The sequence below is a fragment of the Pseudophryne corroboree genome, chromosome 3 (assembly GCF_028390025.1).
Source record: "Pseudophryne corroboree isolate aPseCor3 chromosome 3, aPseCor3.hap2, whole genome shotgun sequence".
NCBI lineage: Eukaryota > Metazoa > Chordata > Amphibia > Anura > Myobatrachidae > Pseudophryne > Pseudophryne corroboree.
The window spans coordinates 626463222-626484504 of NC_086446.1; the positions used below are offsets into that span (position 1 = coordinate 626463222).

General features: G+C 47.0%; 1 protein-coding gene across 3 annotated transcripts in view; it reads right to left on the reverse strand.

The window, feature by feature from the left end:
• The window catches only part of FAS (Fas cell surface death receptor), a 224471-nt gene that overhangs the window by 54282 nt on the left and 148906 nt on the right, over positions 1-21283 (reverse strand). For 2 of the 3 annotated variants that reach the window (XM_063961692.1, XM_063961694.1), the window contains 2 exons: positions 14993-15019; positions 4760-4786 (listed from right to left, as the gene is read on the reverse strand). In XM_063961692.1, the coding sequence (XP_063817762.1) occupies positions 4760-4786; positions 14993-15019 (54 nt within the window). The remainder of the gene's footprint in view (positions 1-4759; positions 4787-14992; positions 15020-21283) is intronic. The other variant, XM_063961693.1, reaches the window with a different exon arrangement.

The window sequence follows — 21283 nt, forward strand, 5'->3', positions numbered from 1 at the left end:
ACACCCGCCTGGCAGAAGCCAGCACCAACAACATGACTACCTTCCAGGTGAGAAACTTCAACTCAACCTTACGCAAAGACTCAAACCAGGAAGACATGAGAAACTGTAAGACCACGTCCAGATCCCATGGGGCCACAGGGGCACAAACGGTGGATTGATATGCAAAACTCCTTTCACAAACATCTGAACCTCTGGGAGGGCAGCCAATTCTCTTTGAAAGAAAATAGACAATGCCGAAATCTGCACCTTGATGGAGCCCAACTTCAGGCCTGCATCCACCCCAGCCTGCAAAAAATGGAGAAAACGTCCCAAATTAAATTCTTCCGCAGGAGCTCTCTTAAACTCACACCAGGAAACATACTTCTTCCAAATACGGTGATAATGCTTCGCCGTAACCTCCTTCCTAGCCTTGAGGAGAGTAGGTATGACCTCTCCTGGAATACCTTTACGAGCTAAGATCTGGTGCTCAACTTCCATGCCGTCAAACGCAGCCGCGGAAAGTCGGGAAACACGCATGGACCCTGCAACAACAGGTCCTCTCTTAGAGGAAGCGGCCAAGGATCTTCCACTAGTAATTCCTGAAGGTCCGGATACCAGGCCCTTCTTGGCCAATCTGGAACTACGAGAATCGCCTGAACTTTTGCTCGCCAAATGATCCCCAGTACCTTTGGAATAAGAGGAAGTGGAGGGAACACATACACCGACTTGAACACCCATGAAGACACCAGGGCATCGACCGCACTGGCTTGGGGGTCCCTTGACCTGGAACAATACCTCGGAAGCTTCTTGTTGAGATGAGACGCCATCATGTCTATCAGAGGGAGTCCCCAACGCTTTGTCACTTCTGCAAACACTTCTTGATGAAGAGCCCACTCTACCGGATGGAGATCGTGTCTGCTGAGGAAGTCTGCTTCCCAGTTGTCTACTCCCGGAAGGAAGACTGCTGACAGGGCGCTCAGGTGCTGTTCCACCCAGCGAAGCATTCTTGTGGCCTCCGCCATTGCCGCTCTGCTCCTTGTGCCGCTTTGACGGTTGATATGTGCCACCGCTGTGATTTGTCTGACTGTACCAGGACAGGTCGACCCTGAAGAAGGCTTCTTGCCTGTAGCAGGCCATTGTAGATGGCTTTTAACTCGAGAACATTTATGTGGAGACCCGCTTCCTGGAATGACCATCTCCCCTGGAAGTTCCTGCCTTGGGTGACTGCACCCCAGCCCCGGAGACTCGCATCTGTCGTCAGAAGTACCCAATCCAGGATACCGAACCGGCGCCCCTCTAGGAGGTGAGACCCTTGTAGCCACCACAGGAGGGAAATTCTGGCCCTGGGAGATAGACTTATCTTCCGGTGCATGTGCAGGTGAGACCCAGACCATTTGCTCAGCAAGTCCCACTGAAACACCCGGGCATGAAACCTGCCGAACGGAATGGCTTCGTACGCCGCCACCATCTTCCCCATAATGCGCGTACATTGAAGGATGGACACAGACTTCAGCCTCAGAAGTTCCCTGACCAACAACTGCAGTTCTAGAGCCTTTTCTTGTGGAAGAAAAACTCTGTAAAGCCGTGTCCACAATCATGCCCAGAAAAGACAGCCGGGTGGTCGGAATCAACTGAGATTTTGGTAAATTTAGCACCCAACCGTGCTGTCGAAGCACCGACAGCACCAAATCTGTACTCCTTAGCAACCTTTCCTTGAACCTCGCCTTTATCGGGAGATCCTCCAAGTACGGGATAATTGAAACCCCCTGCTTGCGAAGGAGAACCATCATTTCTGCCATGACCTTGGTGAAAACCCTCGGGGCCGTGGAAAGGCCAAACGGCAACGTCTGAAATTGGTAATGAGAGTCCTGTATCGCAAACCTGAAGAAGGCCTGATGCGAAGGAAATATTGGGACGTGTAAGTAGGCATCCTTTATGTCGACTGACGCCATACAATCCCCCCTTTCTAGGCTGGAAATCACAGCTCGAAGAGATTCCATCTTGAACTTGAAAACTTTCAAGTATGGATTGAGGGATTTTAGATTCAGAATCGGTCTGACCGAACCGTCCGGTTTCGACACCACAAAGATGCTCGAGTAGAACCCCTCCCTGTGACGGAGGAACTGGAACAATGACCTTCTGTTGACACAATTTTTGTATCACCGCCAACACCAGCTCCCTGTCCGGCAGAGACGCTGGTAAGGGCGAAACGAAAAACCGGTGAGGGGGCACCTCCCGAAACTCCAGCTTGTATCCCTGAGATACAATCTCCAGGACCCAAGGATCGAGGCCTGAAAGAATCCAGACCTGACTGAAGACTCGGAGACGGCCCCCCACCGGTCCGGACTCCCCCAGGCAAGCCCCAACGTCATGTGGTGGACTTGGTAGAGGCAGGGGAGGACTTTTGGTCCTGGGCGCCCGACACGGCAGGCTACTTCCTACCCCTTCCTTTACCCTTTGAAGTGAGGAAGGACGAACCCTTCCCACGCCTGTATTTATTAGGACAAAAGGACTGCATCTGCTGATGTGGTGCCTTTTTGTGCTGTGTGGGAACATAAGGAAGAAAAGAGGACTTACCCACCCTCGCGGTAGAGATCAAGTCTGCCAAGCCGTCCCCAAACAAGACATTACCTTTGAAGGGTAAAGCTTCCATAGCTCTCTTGGAGTCGGCATCAGCATTCCATTGATGGATCCACAACGCCCTCCTTGCCGATATTGACATGGCATTGGCTCTTGATCCCAAGAGACAAACATCCCTCGCCGCATCCTTCAGGTAATCTGCAGCGTCCTTGATATGACCAAGAGTCAGAAGAATATTATCTTTATCAAGGGTATCCATATCAGCAGCTAAATTCTCGGCCCATTTGGCAATAGCACTACTCAACCACACCGACGCCACTACAGGTCTGAGCAATGCGCCTGTATTAGCGAAAATGGACTTCAGGGACGTCTCCAGCTTGCGATCCGCTGGATCCTTGAGAGCTGCCGTGTCCGGAGACGGAAGCGCCACCTTCTTAGACAAACGAGATAGAGCTTTGTCAACATTCTGAGACCACTCCCATTTTTCCCTATCATCAGAGGGGAAAGGATACGCCATGTAAATCCTCTTGGGAATTTGCCACCTCTAATCCGGCGACTCCCAAGCCTTTTCACAAAGAGTATTCATTTCATGAGAGGGGGAAATTTCACTTCAGGTTTTTTCCCTTTGAACAAACAAATCCTTGTTTCCTGCACCGCAGGTTCATCAGAAATGTGTAAAACATCCTTTATAGCCACAATCATGTACTGAATACTCTTCACTAAACGCGGATGCAAAGCCGCCTCAGAAAAATCGACCTCAGAATCAGAGTCCTTGTCGGTATCAGTATCTACCACTTGAGTAAACGGCCGCTTTTGCAAGCCCGATGGGGTCTGTACCTGAGACAAAGCCTCCTCTATGGACTTTTTCCACACCTGCGTCTGTGACTCAGACTTATCTAGCCTCTTTGATAAAGAAGCTACATTCGTATTGATTGTACTTAATAAACGTGAGTAAATCAGGTGTCGGCTGCGCCGACAGACCCAAATCCAGACCCACAACTGCACCCCCCCACAACCTCCTCCGGTGAATCACATTCAGCCTCAGAAATGTCGACACGTTCAATCGACACAGTGACTCACACTCAGAACGTCTCAGCTAGGGGACAGGCCTACAGTGAAGCCCAGAGAGAGAGAGACCCAGAGGGAGTATGCCAGCTCCCACCCCAGCGCCTATATATCCCTATAGGGGATATATATGACCAGCGCTGCTTAAAAAATCAAATAATGCACCACACTGCGCCCCCCTCTGAAAAATCTCCCCATTACTTGTGAGGAGTGATCGGAGGTTCGCCCAGCGTCTCCTTCAGCCGCATGGAGGAGAGAGAAGATTGCGCCGTGAGCCGCGCCATAAGCTCCGCCCCTTCCCGGTGGGCTTCAGCGAGCCCAGTTTGAAAATGCCGGCGGGGGCCGAGGAACGGTGCCGAGGCACCGACAATGCTTCTGCCGGCTATCTGGACCCCAGTGACCTGCTGCCCAGGGCGCCCCCCCCCCAGCGCACTGCACTGTGAGTGCCGTCAGTGATGTGTGTGGGAGCATGGAGCACAGTGTCACCGCTGCGCTGTACCTGGTCACCGAAGTCTTCTGCCGTCCTGAAGTCTTCTGATCTTCTCATACTCACCCGACTTCTGTCTTCTGGCTTCTGTGAGGGGGTGACGGTGTGGCTCCGGGAACAAGCAGCTAGGCGCACCAAGTGATCGAACCCTCTGGAGCTAATGGAGTCCAATAGCCGAGAAGCAGAGCCCTTAACTAAGAAGAAGTAGGTCTGCTTCTCTCCCCTCACTCCCACGCTGCAGGGAGCCTGTAGCCAGCATGTCTCCCTGAAAATAAAAAACCTAACAAAAAGTATTTTCCAGAGAAACTCAGTAGAGCTCCCCTGTGAGTTTCCAGTCAGTCCTGGGCACAAAGTCTAACTGAGGTCTGGAGGAGGGGCATAGAGGGAGAAGCCAGTTCACACCCAGTCTTAAGTCTTAGCTCCTGCGGATCCCGTCTATACCCCATGGTCCTTTTGGAGTCCCCAGCATCCTCTAGGACGTAAGAGAAAAGACACATTTTCAGGGAAGAAAATGCACAAATAGACGCTGGACATTAGTAAATGCGCTCATGACTAGGCGCGACTAGAAGGGCTGTTTAACATGACTGCAGCAACGTTGGGGGAGGACACATCTGTACAATGTAAAAATGTAATATATGCACAATGTACCTGGACCCATTCTGGTTCCTGAGATTCCTGCATAGACAAGACAAAGGTGTATAAAATAAGATTTTAAACCTACCGGTAAATCTTTTTCTCGTAGTCCGTAGAGGATGCTGGGACTCCGTAAGGACCATGGGATAGACGGACTTCGCAGGAGACATGGGCACTTTAAGAAAGACTTTGACTCTGGGTGTGCACTGGCTCCTCCCTCTATGCCCCTCCTCCAGACCTCAGTTAGAGAAACTGTGCCCAGAGGAGACGGACAGTACAAGGAAAGGATTTTTGTAATCCAAGGGCAAGATTCATACCAGCCACACCAATCACACCGTATAATTTGTAATATACTACCCAGTTAACAGTATGAAAAAACAACATAGCATCAGTCCAAGACCGATGAAACTATAACATAACCCTTATTTAAGCAATAACTATATACAAGTCGTGCAGAAGTAGTCCGCACTTGGGACGGGCGCCCAGCATCCTCTACGGACTACGAGAAAAAGATTTACCGGTAGTTTTAAAATCTTATTTTCTCTAACGTCCTAGAGGATGCTGGGGACTCCATAAGGACCATGGGGATTATACCAAAGCTCCCAAACGGGCGGGAGAGTGCGGATGACTCTGCAGCACCGAATGAGCAAACAGGAGGTCCTCCTCAGCCAGGGTATCAAACTTATAAAACTTTGCAAAGGTGTTTGACCCCGACCAAGTAGCAGCTCGACACAGCTGTAGTGCCGAGACCCCTTGGGCAGCCGCCCAAGACGAGCACACCTCCCTAGTGGAATGGGCCTTAACCAATTTTGGCAATGGCAATCCTGCCGTAGAATGCGCCTGCTGGATCGTGTTACAGATCCAGCAAGCAATAGTCTGCTTTGAAGCAGGGCCGCCAACTTTGTTGGCTGCATACAGGACAAACAGTGCTTCTGTTTTTCTGATCCTAGCCGTTATGGCCACGTAAATTTTCAAAGCCCTGACCACATCAAGGGACTCGGAATCCTCCAAGTCACGAGTAGCCACAGGCACGACAATAGGTTGGTTCATATGAAAGGATGAGACCACCTTAGGTAGGAATTGAAGACGGGTCCGCAACTCCGCTCTATCCATATGGAAAACCAGATAGGGGCTTTTATGTGATAAAGCCATCAATTCCGAAACTCGCCTAGCCGAAGCCAAGGCCAACAACATGACTACCTTCCAAGTGAGATATTTCAACTCCACTGTTTTCAGTGGTTCACACCAATGAGACTTAAGGAAACTTAACACCACGTTAAGGTCCCAAGGCGCCACCGGAGGTACAAAAGAAGGCTGAATATGCAGTACTCCCTTCACAAAAGTCTGTACTTCAGGTAAAGAGGCCAATTCCTTTTGAAAGAAAATGGATAAGGCCGAAATTTGAACTTTAATGGAGCATAATTTTAGGCACAAATTCACTCCAGTTTGTAGGAAGTGAAGAAAACGGCCTAGATGGAATTCCTCCGTAGGAGCATTCCTGGCCTCACACCAAGAAACATATTTTCGCCATATTCAGTGATAATGTTTAGACGTCACTGCCTTCCTAGCCTTTATTAGCGTAGGAATGACCTCATCCGGAATACCCTTTTCCGCTAGGATCCGGCGTTCAACCGCCATGCCGTCAAACGCAGCCACGGTAAGTCTTGGAACAGACAGGGACCTTGTTGTAACAGGTCCTGCTTTAGAGGAAGAGGCCACGGATCTTCTGTGATCATCTTTTGCAGGTCCGGATACCAGGTCCTTCGTGGCCAATCTGGAACAATGAGAATTGTTCTCACTCCTCTTTTTCTTATTATCCTCAACACCTTGGGTATGAGAGGAAGAGGAGGAAACACATACACCGACTGGAACACCCACAGTGTCACTAGGGCGTCCACAGCTACCGCCTGAGGGTCTCTTGACCTGGCACAATACCTTTGTAGGTTTTTGTTGAGACGGGATGCCATTATGTCTATTTGGGGTAATCCCCACCGACTTGCAATCTGCGCGAAGACTTCCTGATGAAGTCCCCACTCTCCCGGATGCAGATCGTGTCTGCTGAGGAAGTCTGCTTCCCAGTTGTCCACTCCCGAATTGAACACTGCTGACAGAGCACTTACATGATTCTCCGCCCAGCGAAGAATTCTGGTGGCTTTCGCCATTGCCACTCTGCTCCTTGTGCCGCCTTGGCGGTTTACATGAGCTACTGCGGTGATGTTGTCTGACTGGATCAGAACTGGTCGATTGCGAACCGCTTGACATAGGGCGTTGTATATGGCCCTTAGTTCCAGGATGTTGATTTGAAGACAAGTCTCTTGACTTGACCAAAGTCCTTGGAAATGTCTTCCCTGTGTGACTGCTCCCCAACCTCGGAGGCTTGCGTCCGTGGTCACCAGGATCCAGTCCTGAATGCCGAACCTGCGGCCCTCTAGAAGGTGAGCACTGTTTAGCCACCACAGGAGAGATACTCTGGCCCTGGGGGACAGGGTGATCCGCTGATGCAGGTGCAAATGCGACCCGGACCATTTGTCCAATAGGTCCCATTGGAAGGTCCTTGCATGGAATCTGCCGTATGGAATGGCTTCGTATGTTGCCACCATCTTTCCCAGAACTTGAGTGCAATGATGTACTGACACTTGTTTTGGTTTCAACAGGTTCATGACTAGAGTCATGAGATCCTGCGCTTTTTCCGTCGGAAGAAAAACCCTCTTCTGATCTGTGTCCAGAATCATGCCCAAGAAGGGCAGACGAGTTGTAGGATTCAGGTGCGACTTGGGAATATTGAGAATCCAGCCGTGTCGCTGTTACACATTCAGTGAAAGTGATACACTGTTCAGCAACTTCTCCCGTGATCTCGCTTTTATGAGGAGATCGTCCAAGTACGGGATAATTGTGACACCCTGCTTGCGTAGGAGCACCGTCATTTCCGCCATTACCTTGGTGAAAATTGTTGGGGCTGTGGAAAGCCCAAACGGCAACGTCTGAAATTGGTAATGACAATCCTGTACCGCAAATCTCAGGTACGCCTGATAAGGAGTATATATGGGAACATGCAGGTATGCATCCTTTATGTCCAGAGATACCAAAAAATCTCCCCTTCTAGGCTGGCGATGACCGCCCTGAGCGATTCCATCTTGAACTTGAACCGTTTTAAGTAAAGGTTCAGGGATTTTAAATTTAAAATGGGTCTGACCGAACCGTCCGGTTTCGGGACCACAAACAGAGTTGAGTAGTACCCCTGCCCTCTTTGAAGCAGAGGAACCTCTACCACCACTTGTTGAAGACACAATTTGTGAATCGCATGTAACACTATCTCCCTTTCCAGGGGGTGTTTCGGTAGGGCCGATTTGAAAAACCGGCGAGGAGGCACCTCTTCGAATTCCAGCTTGTAACCCTGGGAAACAATTTCTATTGCCCATGGATCCACCTGTGAGTGGACCCAGACGTGGCTGAACAGTCGAAGACGTGCCCCCACAGGAGCAGACACCCTCAGGGGAGCCCCAGCGTCATGCGGTGGATTTTGCAGAGGCTGGGGAGGACTTCTGTTCCTGGGAACTAGCTGTGTTGTGCAGCTTTTTCCCTCTGCCCTTACCTCTGGCAAGAAAGGACGATCCATGTGCTCTCTTGCTTTTATTGGAACGAAAGGACTGCATTTGATAATGAGGCGCTTTCTTAGATTGTGAGGGAATATATGGCAAAAAATTGGATTTACCTGCCGTAGCCGTGGAGACGAGGTCCGAGAGTCCCTCTCCAAACAATTCCTCACCCTTGTAAGGCAACAACTCCATATTTCTCTTGGAGTCGGCATCACCAGTCCACTGTTGGGTCCATAAGACACGCCTAGCAGAAATAGACATGGCGTTTATCCTGGAACCTAGTAAACTAATGTCTCTTTGAGCATCCCCCATAAACAAGACAGCATCTTTTATATGCCCTAGGGTCAGTAAAATGGTATCCTTATCAAGAGTCTCAATATCCGTTGATTAGGAATCTGTCCATGCTGCTACAGCACTACAAACCCAGGCCGACGCAATAGCTGGTCTGAGTAACGTACCAGAATGTGTGTAAATGGACTTCAAGGTAACCTCCTGCTTGCGGACAGCAGGATCCTTGAGGGTAGCCGTATCTTGGGATGGAAGCGCTATCTTTTTTGATAAGCATGTCAAGGCCTTGTCCACCCTAGGGGAGGATTCCCACCGTATCCTGTCCTGCGATGGGAAAGGATACGCTGTTAGGATCCTTTTGGGAATCTGCAGTTTTTTGTCTGGAGTTTCCCACTCTTTTTCACATAATTCGTTCAGCTCATGTGAGGAGGGAAAGGAAACCACAGGTTTCTTTCCCTTATACATGTGTACCCTCGTTTCAGGGACAGAGGGTTCCTCAGTGATATGCAACACATCTTTTATAGCGATAATCATATATCGAATACATTTAGCCACCTTTGGCTGTAATTTTGTATCATCGTAATCGACACTGGAGTCTGAATCTGTGTCGGTATCTGTGTCAACTATTTGGGATAGTGGGCACTTCTGAGACCCCGAAGGTCCCAGCGACATAGGGACAGGCATAAGTTGACTCCCTGACTGTGCCCCAGCTTCGGCTTTGTCTAGCCTTTTGTGCAATAAATTAACATTTGCACTTAAAACATTCCACATATCCATCCAGTCCGGCGCGGCACCGCCGACGGGGACCTAACATTCATAAACTTCCCCTCCTCCTTAGGTGAGCCCTCAACCTCAGACATGTCGACAAACACGTACCGACACACCACACATACACAGGGAAGCTCTTTTCTGAAGACAGGTTCCCCAACAGGCCCTTTGGAGAGACAGAGAGAGAGAGAGAGAGAGAGAGTATGCCAGCACACACCCAAGAGCTATATGACCCTAGAAAAAACACAGTATGTTTACCCAGTAGCGCTATTTTGTGTATATGCGCCAATTATGTGCCCCCCCTCTACTTTAAAACCCTCTGTCACCGTGTGTCAAGCAGGGGAGAGTCCGGGAAGCTTCCTCTCAGTGGTGCTGTGGAGAAAAATGGCGCTGGTGAGTGCTGAGGGAGACGGCGGGCTCTGTCCCGCTCAAATTTTTCAATACATGGCGGGGGCTCTTTATATACATGTACAGTGCCCAGCTGTACATGTATATATCTATCTTTGCCATAAGAGAGGTTTATATTGCTGCCCAGGGTGCCCCCCCTCCTGCGCCCTGCACCCTTACAGTGACCGAAGTGTGTGAGGTGAAGGGGAGCAATGGCGCACAGCTGCAGTGCTGTGCGTTACCTCAGTGAAGATCCAAATGTCTTCTGCCGCCTCAGATGGTCTTTTCCTCACATACTCACCCGGCTTCTTTCTTCCGGCTCTGCGAGTAGGACTGCGGCGCGGCTCTGGGACGGATGGCGAGGGTGAGACCTGCGTACCGAACCCTCTGGAGCTAATGGTGTCCAGTAGCCTAAGAAACAGAGCCCTGAAACTCAGAGAAGTGGGTCTGTTTCTCTCTCCTCAGTCCCTTGATGCAGGAAGTCTGTTGCCAGCAGGCTCCCTGAAAATAAAAAAACTAACAAAAATGCTTTCTTACAGGAAACTCAGGAGAGCTCCCTGTAGTGCACCCAGTCTCCACTGGGCACAGTATCAAACGGAGGTCTGGAGGAGGGGCATAGAGGGAGGAGCCAGTGCACACCCAGAGTCAAAGTCTTTCTTAAAGTGCCCATGTCTCCTGCGGAGCCCGTCTATCCCATGGTCCTTACAGAGTCCCAGCATCCTGTAGGACGTTAGAGAAAAAATATTTTAAAGAGGTGGATAAAATAGTCAGATATAGCCTGCATACATTACAACTATATCAGAGCATTAGCATAACATCGTCATACAATATGGTCAAAAAATAAGAACAAATGAAAACTCTTTAATGGGGCACTCTTCAATAATATTGCTAAAACTTAACTTTTATGTATGGACTCACTTGCAGACAAACACACATTTAACATATAAACTATGACTGGTTAGATCAAAATTTGTGGACAAATTGGGTATTAGCATCCATAGAACCCAAAAATTATCTTATCATATAATTTTAGCAATGCAGGTTGTTATATATTGTGCGAAGGACACTTGTTCTACTAGGTGTTATCTGTATTGGCAAAGTATAATTTTTGTGTTGCCCATGAGTTGAATTATATAGCCATATGAAGGGGCAAACTCCTCTGTAGTACCACATATTACAATTCAAACATTATTCCTGCGACATCAAAATGGTACAGATTCTATATAGAAGCCTTTTTTTGTGCAGGAATCAATCATCTAAGCATAGTACATTAAGACAGTACTGTCACTGAAAATGTGTCTGCTATACAGTGCAACAATGTAGAATCTTTATCCACATACATGAAAAATGGCAACAAAATAATCCAATTCAAGTCTCCATCAAATGTTGCCACTATACTGATACTTTCTCATATTTTTGTCCAAATCAATAATCATGGTCGCATTACAACCTGTTACCCTTGGTAAAAACATTTTTGTACAAACTTTTTTTCATACTGTGTGTTTACATCATATTGTCTCATGTTTATTCTATATGAAAAATGGGGAAGGACACTGAAAGCCAGTAGCAATAGGTAAGTGATCGAGCCTCATAAAGAAATATCATACACCACTGCTTCTCACCACCCGATTACCAACAATTGCAACATCGAATGGCCAGTGAGCGAGTGCAATATAATTGATATCCTTCCACGAGTTGTCATGCACTGCTGCTTCTCACCATCATATAATAAATAATTGGAACATCGGGTGGTCAGAGAGCGAGTGTAATTGATATTTGGAAGAAAGTAAGTAAAGTGCATCTACTGTCGGTTGCTAGTGGTAACCGTCTGCCTTATTACTGTTGACATCCCCTACTGTATACGCAACCCACATTTTATTACATAGGAAATCAGAGAAATAATATTTCCTGTGGCCTTCTTGCTCATGTTCCCTTATGCAAGTCAGTTCTTTTTCAATTTTATTCTGTTTATTACACAGAGGAGTATGACAGGATGGGCATTATTGTATACTGTGAACTGAAAATTCCAATTGGCATTGCAATGAAATGCATAATACAGTATATACAGTACAGCAAATACTGAAGCCTGGATTGACCAATGAACTGTGGTGTTTACATATACATTTACAGGGTCGGACTGGCCCACAGGGGTACCAGGGAAACCACTGGTAGGCCCCACTGCCTGAATGTCCACTCCATGCTCTAGGGATCAGGTTCCAGACTGTGCACTTGTATTATACATGGTAGATATGTTGCATTACACTGAAATAAACTATTGTGTATTTCAAGCCTCTGTGGAGGCTGGCCACACCTCCTTTGTAGACTGGCCACACCCCTAAGTATGGGCCCCTATCACTGCATTCCCCCGGTGGCCCCTTCACGCCCCAGTCTGGCACTGTACGTTTATATATAGGGCTATATAAATCCTGGTTCCAAAGCCAACCAATAAAACTATTCTAGTAACATAGGGTAAGATGTGGTAAACACAAAAATGCTGTAAATTCTCCAATAAAGTGAAGCAAAACATATGGATCCCCGGATAGGTAATAAAAAGTAGATAAACAATCTGAGATATCTGGTGCTGTCTTGTGGCCCAGCAGCCGTCATGGGATTCTAAAGTGCTGCGATGTATCAATATGCAACAAACTTCAGAAAGTGTAACTTTCCAGAGTTTGTGCCTGCTATCCAATGCCATCAACCACAACCTATAGCCTTCTTATCACAAAATTCTCCTGATAACTTTCCGTTCCTTGTGGCTTGTGTAAGCCAATGGCCATACACGCGAATTTGGCCCCCAGGAAGTATGACTAAATCTGGAAGTCTGTGCATTGCTGGCTCAGTTCTATGGCCCTCATTCCGAGTTGATCGGTCGCAAGGCGAATTTAGCAGAGTTACACACGCTAAGCCGCCGCCTACTGGGAGTGAATCTTAGCTTCTTAAAATTGCGACCGATGTATTCGCAATATTGCGATTACTAACTACTTAGCAGTTTCAGAGTAGCTCCAGACTTACTCTGCCTGTGCGATCAGTTCAGTGCTTGTCGTTCCTGGTTGACGTCACAAACACACCCAGCGTTCGCCCAGGCACTCCCACCGTTTCTCCGGCCACTCCTGCGTTTTTTCCGGAAACGGTAGCGTTTTCAGCCACACGCCCCTGAAACGCCGTGTTTCCGCCCAGTAACACCCATTTCCTGTCAATCACATTACGATCGCCGGAGCGAAGAAAAAGCCGTGAGTAAAAATACTTTCTTCATAGTAAAGTTACTTGGCGCAGTCGCAGTGCGAACTTTGCGCATGCGTACTAAGCGGATTTTCACTGCGATGCGATGAAAAAGAACGAGCGAACAACTCGGAATGAGGGCCTATATTGGAAGAGCTGTCTTGGTGGGTAAGTAATCATAGAGACATAGAATTTGATAAGAACCACTTCACTTGACCCATCTAGGAGCCAATTAACCTACTAGTATATTGTTGGATTGTGGGAGGAAACAGAGTACCAGAAGGAAACCCACAAAAGTACAGGGAGAATATACAAACGCCACACAGTTAGGGCTGTGGTGGGAGTCGAGCCACAACCTCAGTGTTGTGAGGCAGTAATTCTATCCATTACACCTGCCGAACCTAAAATACAATCCAAAATGGCAGTATGCAAGTGAATAGGGAGGAGAAGTATTGCAATGAGCACATGATAACTAGTGGCTGTCTGTAAAAGAACAGTAATATCACATTAGTGCATGGAAGCTATCTGTAGTGGGGAAAGACAATGGGGCAGACGTAGAAGTGTGCCAGTGGAGAAGTGTGCCATGACAACCAATCAGCTTTTACATGTAATGTTATAGAATGCACTTGATAAATGGTACACAGCACACTTCTCCACGGTTATCACTGCTTCATACATCTCCCCAATGTACTGTATTAGTGCACAGAGCTATTATAATGTGGGCACAGGCTGGTATGTGTATTGTCACAGTACATTACCCTGTATGTGTGCAGAGGCTGGTACAGTAGTCTGTGGGTATATATTATCCTGAGCTTGTAGCTCAGGAGAATTCAACTGTGAGTGAAGGAGACTAATTGCCACTGTTCCAGCATTTAAACCCCGACAATTGCAGCATGACCTACACCCTGCATCTGGCCGAGTCTTACCCCAATTAGCTCAAAAGTGCTTGCTACACATCCCGCTGCTTCCGAAAAAATGGGGTCATCAGCCACATCTTCAGATTGAGCAGTATGTAGGGCCGACCTAAGGAAGTGACGGACGATGTCGTGGGAGTGTGTAAAGGGCCTGATTCAGACCTGATCGCTGCTGTGCGTTTTCGCACAGTGGGCGATCAGGTCATAACTGCACATGTATATGCACCACAATGCGCACGCGCATAGGATAAAAACAAAGGGCATCTCCGGTCAGCGACAGGATGGTGCAAAAATTAAATTTGCATGGGCGTTCGCAAGGTGATTCACAGGAAGAGGCCGTTTGTGGGCGGTAACTGACCGTTTATTGTGAGTATCCGGAAAAGCGCAGGCGTGCCCAAGCGTTTTCAGGGAGGGTGTGTGACGTCAGCTCCTGCTCCGATCAGCCTGTTCTCATCAGCCTGATGGAGTAAGTCCTGGGTTGCGCACAGACTGCACACACTGGATTTTTGCAGCTCGGCGTACACATGCAATCGCACACTTGCACTGAGAATTTATAATCCCCCTGGGGCGGCGACTATCTGAACGCAGGACAGAAAAGATAGCAGCCCAGCGATCAAGTCTGAATCACCCCCAAAGTGCGTACACAATGGATGATTTGAACAATTTTACGTTCCCATCTATCGGAATCATACAAATCATTCAAAATACAGTATCATCTAATACTAAGATGGGTGGTCTATTTAATATGGGATTCCAGGTATTATCTTCTAGAAGGTGCTAGATAAATGAGAAGTAGAATCTGATTGGTTGCTATGGGCAACATCCTATCTTAAATAGAACTCCCAACTTAGTAAATTTACTCCTTTGTTGATTAAAATGATATGCGGCATTCCTTTAAACTGTGCACAATGCAAAAAAGACACATTTGCAGGGAAGAAAATGCACAAAAAGACGCTCGACATTAATAAATGCGCTCATGAGTAGGCGCGAGTAGAAGGGCTGTTTAACGTGACTGCAGCAACGATGGGGAAGGACACATCTGTACAATGTAAAAACATAATATATGCACAATGTACCTGGACCCGTTCTGGTTCCTGAGATTCCTGCATAGACAAGACAAAGGTGTGTAAAAAAATATTTTAAAGAGGTGGATAAAATAGTCAGATATAGCCTGCATACATTACAACTATATCAGAGCATTAGCATAACATGGTCATACAATATGTTCAAAAAATAAGAACAAAAGAAAACTCTCTTTTATGGGGCACTCTTCAATAATATTGCTAAAATGTAACTGTTATGTATGGACTTACTTGCAGACAAACACACATTTAACATATAAACTATGACTGGTTAGGTCAAAATTTGTGGACAAATTGGGTATTAGCATCCATAGAACCCAAAAATTATCTTATCGTATAATTTTAGCAATGCAGGTTGTTATATATTGTGCGAAGGATACTTGTTCTACTAGGTGTTATCTGTATTGGCAAAGTATCATTTTTGTGTTGCCCATGAGTTGAATTATATAGCCATATGTAGGGTCAAACTCTTCTGTAGTACCACATATTACAATTCAAACATTGGGGGTAATTCCAAGTTGATCGCAGCAGGATTTTTATAGCAATTGGGCAAAACCATGTGCACTGCAGGGGAGGCAGATATAACATGTGCAGAGAGAGTTAGATTTGGGTGGGTTATTTTATTTCTGTGCAGGGTAAATACTGGCTGCTTTATTTTTACACTGCAAATTAGTTTGCAGATTGAACACACCCCACCCAAATCTAACTCTCTCTGCACATGTTATATCTGCCTCCCCTGCAGTGCACATGGTTTTGCCCAATTGCTAACAAAAATCCTGCTGCGATCAACTTGGAATTACCCCCATTATTCCTGCGACATCATAATGGTACAGATTCTATATAGAAGACTTTTTTTGTGCAGGAATCAATCATCTAAGAATAGTGCATTAAGACAGTACTGTCACTGAAAATGTGTCTGCTATACAGTGCAACAATGTAGAATCTTTATCCACATACATGAAAAAATGGCAACAAAATAATCCAATTCAAGTCTCCATCAAATGTTGCCACTATACTGATACTTTCTCATATTTGTGTCCAAATCAATAATCATGGTCGCATTACAACCTGTTACCCTTGGTAAAAACATTTTTGTACAAACTTTTTTTCATGCTGTGTGTTGACATCAAATTGTCTCATGTTTATTCTATATGAAAAATGTATATAGAATAGGGAAGGACACTGAAAGCCAGTAGGAACAGGTAATACCCCTTTCACACTGCCAATGCCGGATCCCACCCGGGAATTGGAAACTGATCCTTCCCGTTTGGATTCGGCATTGGCCGCTGCTGCAGGCTTCCCCGACCTGGCAATATGCCGGGCGGGTTGCCATAGCAGCGGGGGGCACAGCAGGCGGCGGGGGCGGAGGTGGAGGCGGCGCAGGGAGATGAGATAATTTCTGCGCCGCCTCTCCCTGCTGTAGTAAATGGGTCCAGGGACGCATCGACCAGGGAGCCCGTTTACACAGCCACTGACCCGGTATTCAACCAGTGTATAACACTACTTTATTCCCGGGTTGAATTGCTGGGTCAGGCGACACGCGATTTCGGACATGCCCCTTTCGCATCGCACACCGACCCGTTTACACTAGGCTATCAGCCTCCCATCCGCAGCCCATGGATGGGGGGACAGCCTCGGTCTTCACCCCTGGCCCTTGGGTGGCTGGAGGGGGGGACCACTTGATTTAAGGGGTCCCCGCTCCTTCAGGGTACCCCGGCCAGGGGTGACTAGTTGGGGATTTAATGCCACGGCCGCAGGGACCGGTATAAAAGTGTCCCCCGGCTGTGGCATTATCTCTCCAGCTAGTGGAGCCCGGTGCTGGTGTAAAAAATAAGGGGGACCCCTACGCTTTTTGTCCCCCGTATTTTTTGCACCAGGACCGGATGCAGAGCCCAGTGCTGGTTCTAAAAATATGGGGGATCCCCTGTCCATTTTCCCCCCATATTTTTACAACCAGGACTGGCTCAAAGAGCCCGATGCTGGTTATACTTAGGAGGGGGGAGCCCACGCAATTTTTTGGGGGGTTTTTTAACCATTTTTGTGCCGTCCGAAAAGTCGAATCCAGGACGCACTTATCCGTCAATTGGTCTGTTTTTCGACAGCGGGACTGTCAAATCCATTTTTTATTGAATATGTCGAATTCCGGCACCCGCCGGCCGGGATTCGACGGTCGAATTGTGTCTAATTTCAAAAGGGCGAATAAAAGCCGCAATTTGCCCGGAATTGCATATACCCCTATATCAGTGTACCTGCCTACTCCCCGTTTTTCTTTCATACAGTATGTTTCATGATTTGTTATTACTATGTACAATCTCTCTCAGGTGGTATGGATGCATTTCTCAAACGATTCTGGTGTCAAAACGAATATGACATCCAGTATATAACATCCAGATAGCCATCTCTAGCTCACTATTGGTCAGTCTACTGACAAGTGCTATGGCAATCTATGGACCTCTATTAGATAACATTACCATTAGTTTCTAAAAATAGTTAATAACCGCAGTACAATTGGATCATACCTACCTTCACCAGTCCCTACACCCTATGCTTCATTTTCCACATTCTCCATCATTTCGTCACAAAATTCTGCACCCTTTTCCTGGTGTTTCGTGCACACATAGTAGGAAAATCACTAGTAAAATGACCGCTGCGCCATTTCCCCAGAGATCTATGAAAGCACAGTAGACTGACACAGTCTACAAGTGACACTAGCAGAGCCGGATTAAGGGTGGGGGGTGGGGTTAAGTACCCAGTGTCGGACTGGGCCATGAAGGGCCCACCGGGGGAATGCAGAGGTAGGGGACCATACTTAGGGGTGTGGTCAGTCTCTAGAGGGGTGTCTAATCATTGGAGAGCGTATGGTCTAAGCTCCTTGATAAATATACATAGTAAATACTGCTAGTGCATGCATAATAATGTACCAGATTAATAACAGTAATGTACTGTAGAGAATGCACCATATTCCTTTGCAGTATAAGGTAACATATGTATAATTTTTGCAGTCTAGAACCAGATCCCTAGAGGATGAGGTAGGCCCCCAGGCAGTGGGGCCCACCGGTGGTTTCCCCTGTACCCCAGTGGGCCAGTCCAAGCCTGTAAGTACCCCTGGGCCCCACACTGTGAGAGGGCCACCCGCCACCCACTGCAGATCGAATCTCTATTACTGATCCGATCTGCGACTTGCGCCCCCACTGACAGTCATCAAGCAGCACCAGTGCTGCAGACTTTTACTGTGCATCCGGGCTAAATGACGGCACCGCTTTCCAATAATAAGTGAATCTGCAGCCTGCGGCTCCGTGACTGGTTGGAGTGCAGGCTGCAGGGGAGGAAGGAGGTGGGATCTCATGCATTCAGAGTCTCGGCGCGAGTGGACTGGAGGTTGTTGTAACAGGCGGAGGAGAGAGGAACGTCACAGCCTGTCTCCCATCAGCACAGCAGTGTTATTAAAATTTAAGTTAATGTTATGGGTATATATATATATATATATATATATATATATATATATATGTATATGTATTTGCATATGTATGTGTGTGTGTGTGTGTGTGTGTGTGTGTGTGTGTGTGTGTGTGTGTGTGTGTAAATATATGTATATATGTATGTTTGTATATGTAATACACATATATATATATATATATATATATATATATATAGTGTGTGCGTCTCTCTCTCTCTCTCTCTCTCTCTCTCTCTCTCTATATATATATATATATATATATATATATATACACACACACATATATATATATATATATACTTAATCCCCTGCTGTAATCACTTAACCCCCTGCTGTATTGTTCTCTGTATTGTATTGCAGCTGAGAAAGATAGATGAAGGGTTTATGTTAATAAGTCATGTTGTGCCTAGGCGCAGAAAACTAGTCAAGATAACCGTGGACCCATCTGTATATATATATATGTGTATATATATATATTTGTGTGTGTGTGTGTGTGTGTGTGTGTGTGTGTGTGTGTGTGTGTGTGTGTGTATATACATAATCACCAGTATGTTACGTATAAGAATGAGGCGGCACTCCAGGGTAAGTCAAGAATCCTGTGTATTAATAATTCAGCATAATTCCAAACATGTCAACGTTTTGAGGTCCACAGACCTTTTCGTCAGGACGTACAGCAAAGTGACCTTGAAACGTTAACATGTTTGGAATTATGCTGATTTATTATTATGCGGGATTCTTGACTTACCCTGGAGTGCCACCTCATTCTTATACGTAACATACTGGTGATTATCAATTTATTCGGGAAGGCACCCTACATTTTGCAGTTTTGTCCTGACTGCCAGGCTATTCTGCAGTAAATATATATATGTGTGTTATTTTAGACCTTAGGCCCCCCTTGTTTTAAGTACCCACCGGGCCCCTTAAAGCCTTAATCTGGCTCTGGACACTAGTGCTCAGAGTCTACTAAACTGTCAGCTACAGAGGTGGGGGCACCCTTGGAGACTGCACATGGGCGCCTTCGTCTGCCCCTGCATAGCACTGGTTACACAGATACAGTACATGTGACTACAATATATCTATGGACAAGTCTCCTTGGCTTGTGGCCAGTAGCTTGGGGTTAGTGTGGTCAGAGGCAGATTTAGACCTCATGGGGCCTTAAGCGAGTTACCGATTTGGGGCCCCCCTTCCTCAGATAGTCCTCAGTGTGCACCAATTGTAGAAGACAGGTCCCTGCTCATTATGCCACCTCGTAGTCAGTGTATGCTCCCCAATCTGCTCCCAGCCAATTATAGCAGGCGGATGGTAGTTGTACTAGTGTATAGATTATTATTTATATAGCACACACATAATTCCGCAGCACTTTACAGAGAACATCAGTCCCTTCCCCAGTGGAGCTTACAATCTACAGATGAGCCGCACCCATCTAGTGCGGCTCCATCGCAGCGGACTAGGTGATCTGGTGCCTAGCCCCGCTACGAGAGTGCACAGAGACGCTCCCATTGTAGTGAACCGGGCATGTGCGCATCACGGATGCGTGCGCGGCCCAGATGCTGCGATGGTCACGCCGAGGCACAGATGGAGCCACAATTAGCCATCTCCATCTGTATATTCTCTACCACATGTACACATTCATGCTAGGGTTCATTTTGTTGGGTGCCAAGTAAACTACCTGTATATTTTTGGATTGTGGAAGGAAACCGGAGTACCCGGAGAAAACCCATGCAAGTATGGGGAGAATATGCAAACTACACACAATTAGGGCCATGGTGGGAATAGAACCCATGACCTCAGTGCTGTGAGGCAGTAATGATAACCATTACACCATCTGTGCTGCCCTTAAAATCACACCTGGCAGCTATTTAGTCATAGACAGCCTGCTGGGAGTATTCAGCCAGCCCAGCACTCAGACATTTTTTGCGGAAATCAGAAATGCCCTCCCGACTCCATGATCTGTCGGTGAGCCCCCTGGGACCCGCCGGGCCCTTGTGGCTGCTTTGGTTGCTTAGTGGTAAATCTGCTACTGCATGGTGGTGAGTTCGCTAACTTAATTGTCAGACCTTGTATAATAGAGTCACAATAAAAGGCACTGATATATAGTCATTACAGTCACTGAGGGGTGCAGTAATGGATATTATAAGGGATGGGGGACCTGCTAATAGGGGATAGGCGACAGGCTCGGACTGGCCCACAGGGGTACAGGGGAAACCACCGGTAGGCCCCACTGCCTGGGGGGCCCTCCTCCTCTAGGGATCAGGTTCTAGACTGTGCACTTGAATTATATATTATACATATGTTACCTTATACTGCACAGGATTATGATGTATTCTCTACAGTACATTGCTGTCATTAATCTGGCATATTATCATGCATGCACTAGCATTAATTACTATACAAATTATCAAGGCGTCCAGACCAGGCACTCTATAATGATTAGCCAAACCTCTGTGGTGGCTGGCCACACCCTCTTTGGAGGCTGGCCACACCTCTAATCATGGGCCCCTACCTCTGCATACCTCCGGTGGGCCCTTCATGCTCCAGTCCGACACTGATAGGCGATGTGGGCACTGATATATAATGCAGGCACCCATACCTTATAATACTTATTATTACAACCAATTACATTAGTGTTGACTGCATTATATATGAGTTCCTCTGCTCCCCCCCTTACTGAGTGTAGAAGCCTAGTAGGTCCCTGATACCTTATAATGCCCATTATTCCACCCCACAGTCAGTGTGACTGTATTGATTATATATCAGTGCCCCACTGACTGTAGCAGGCATCTCCCATACACAGTAGTACTTAAAATAGAGTATTATAGCATTGATAT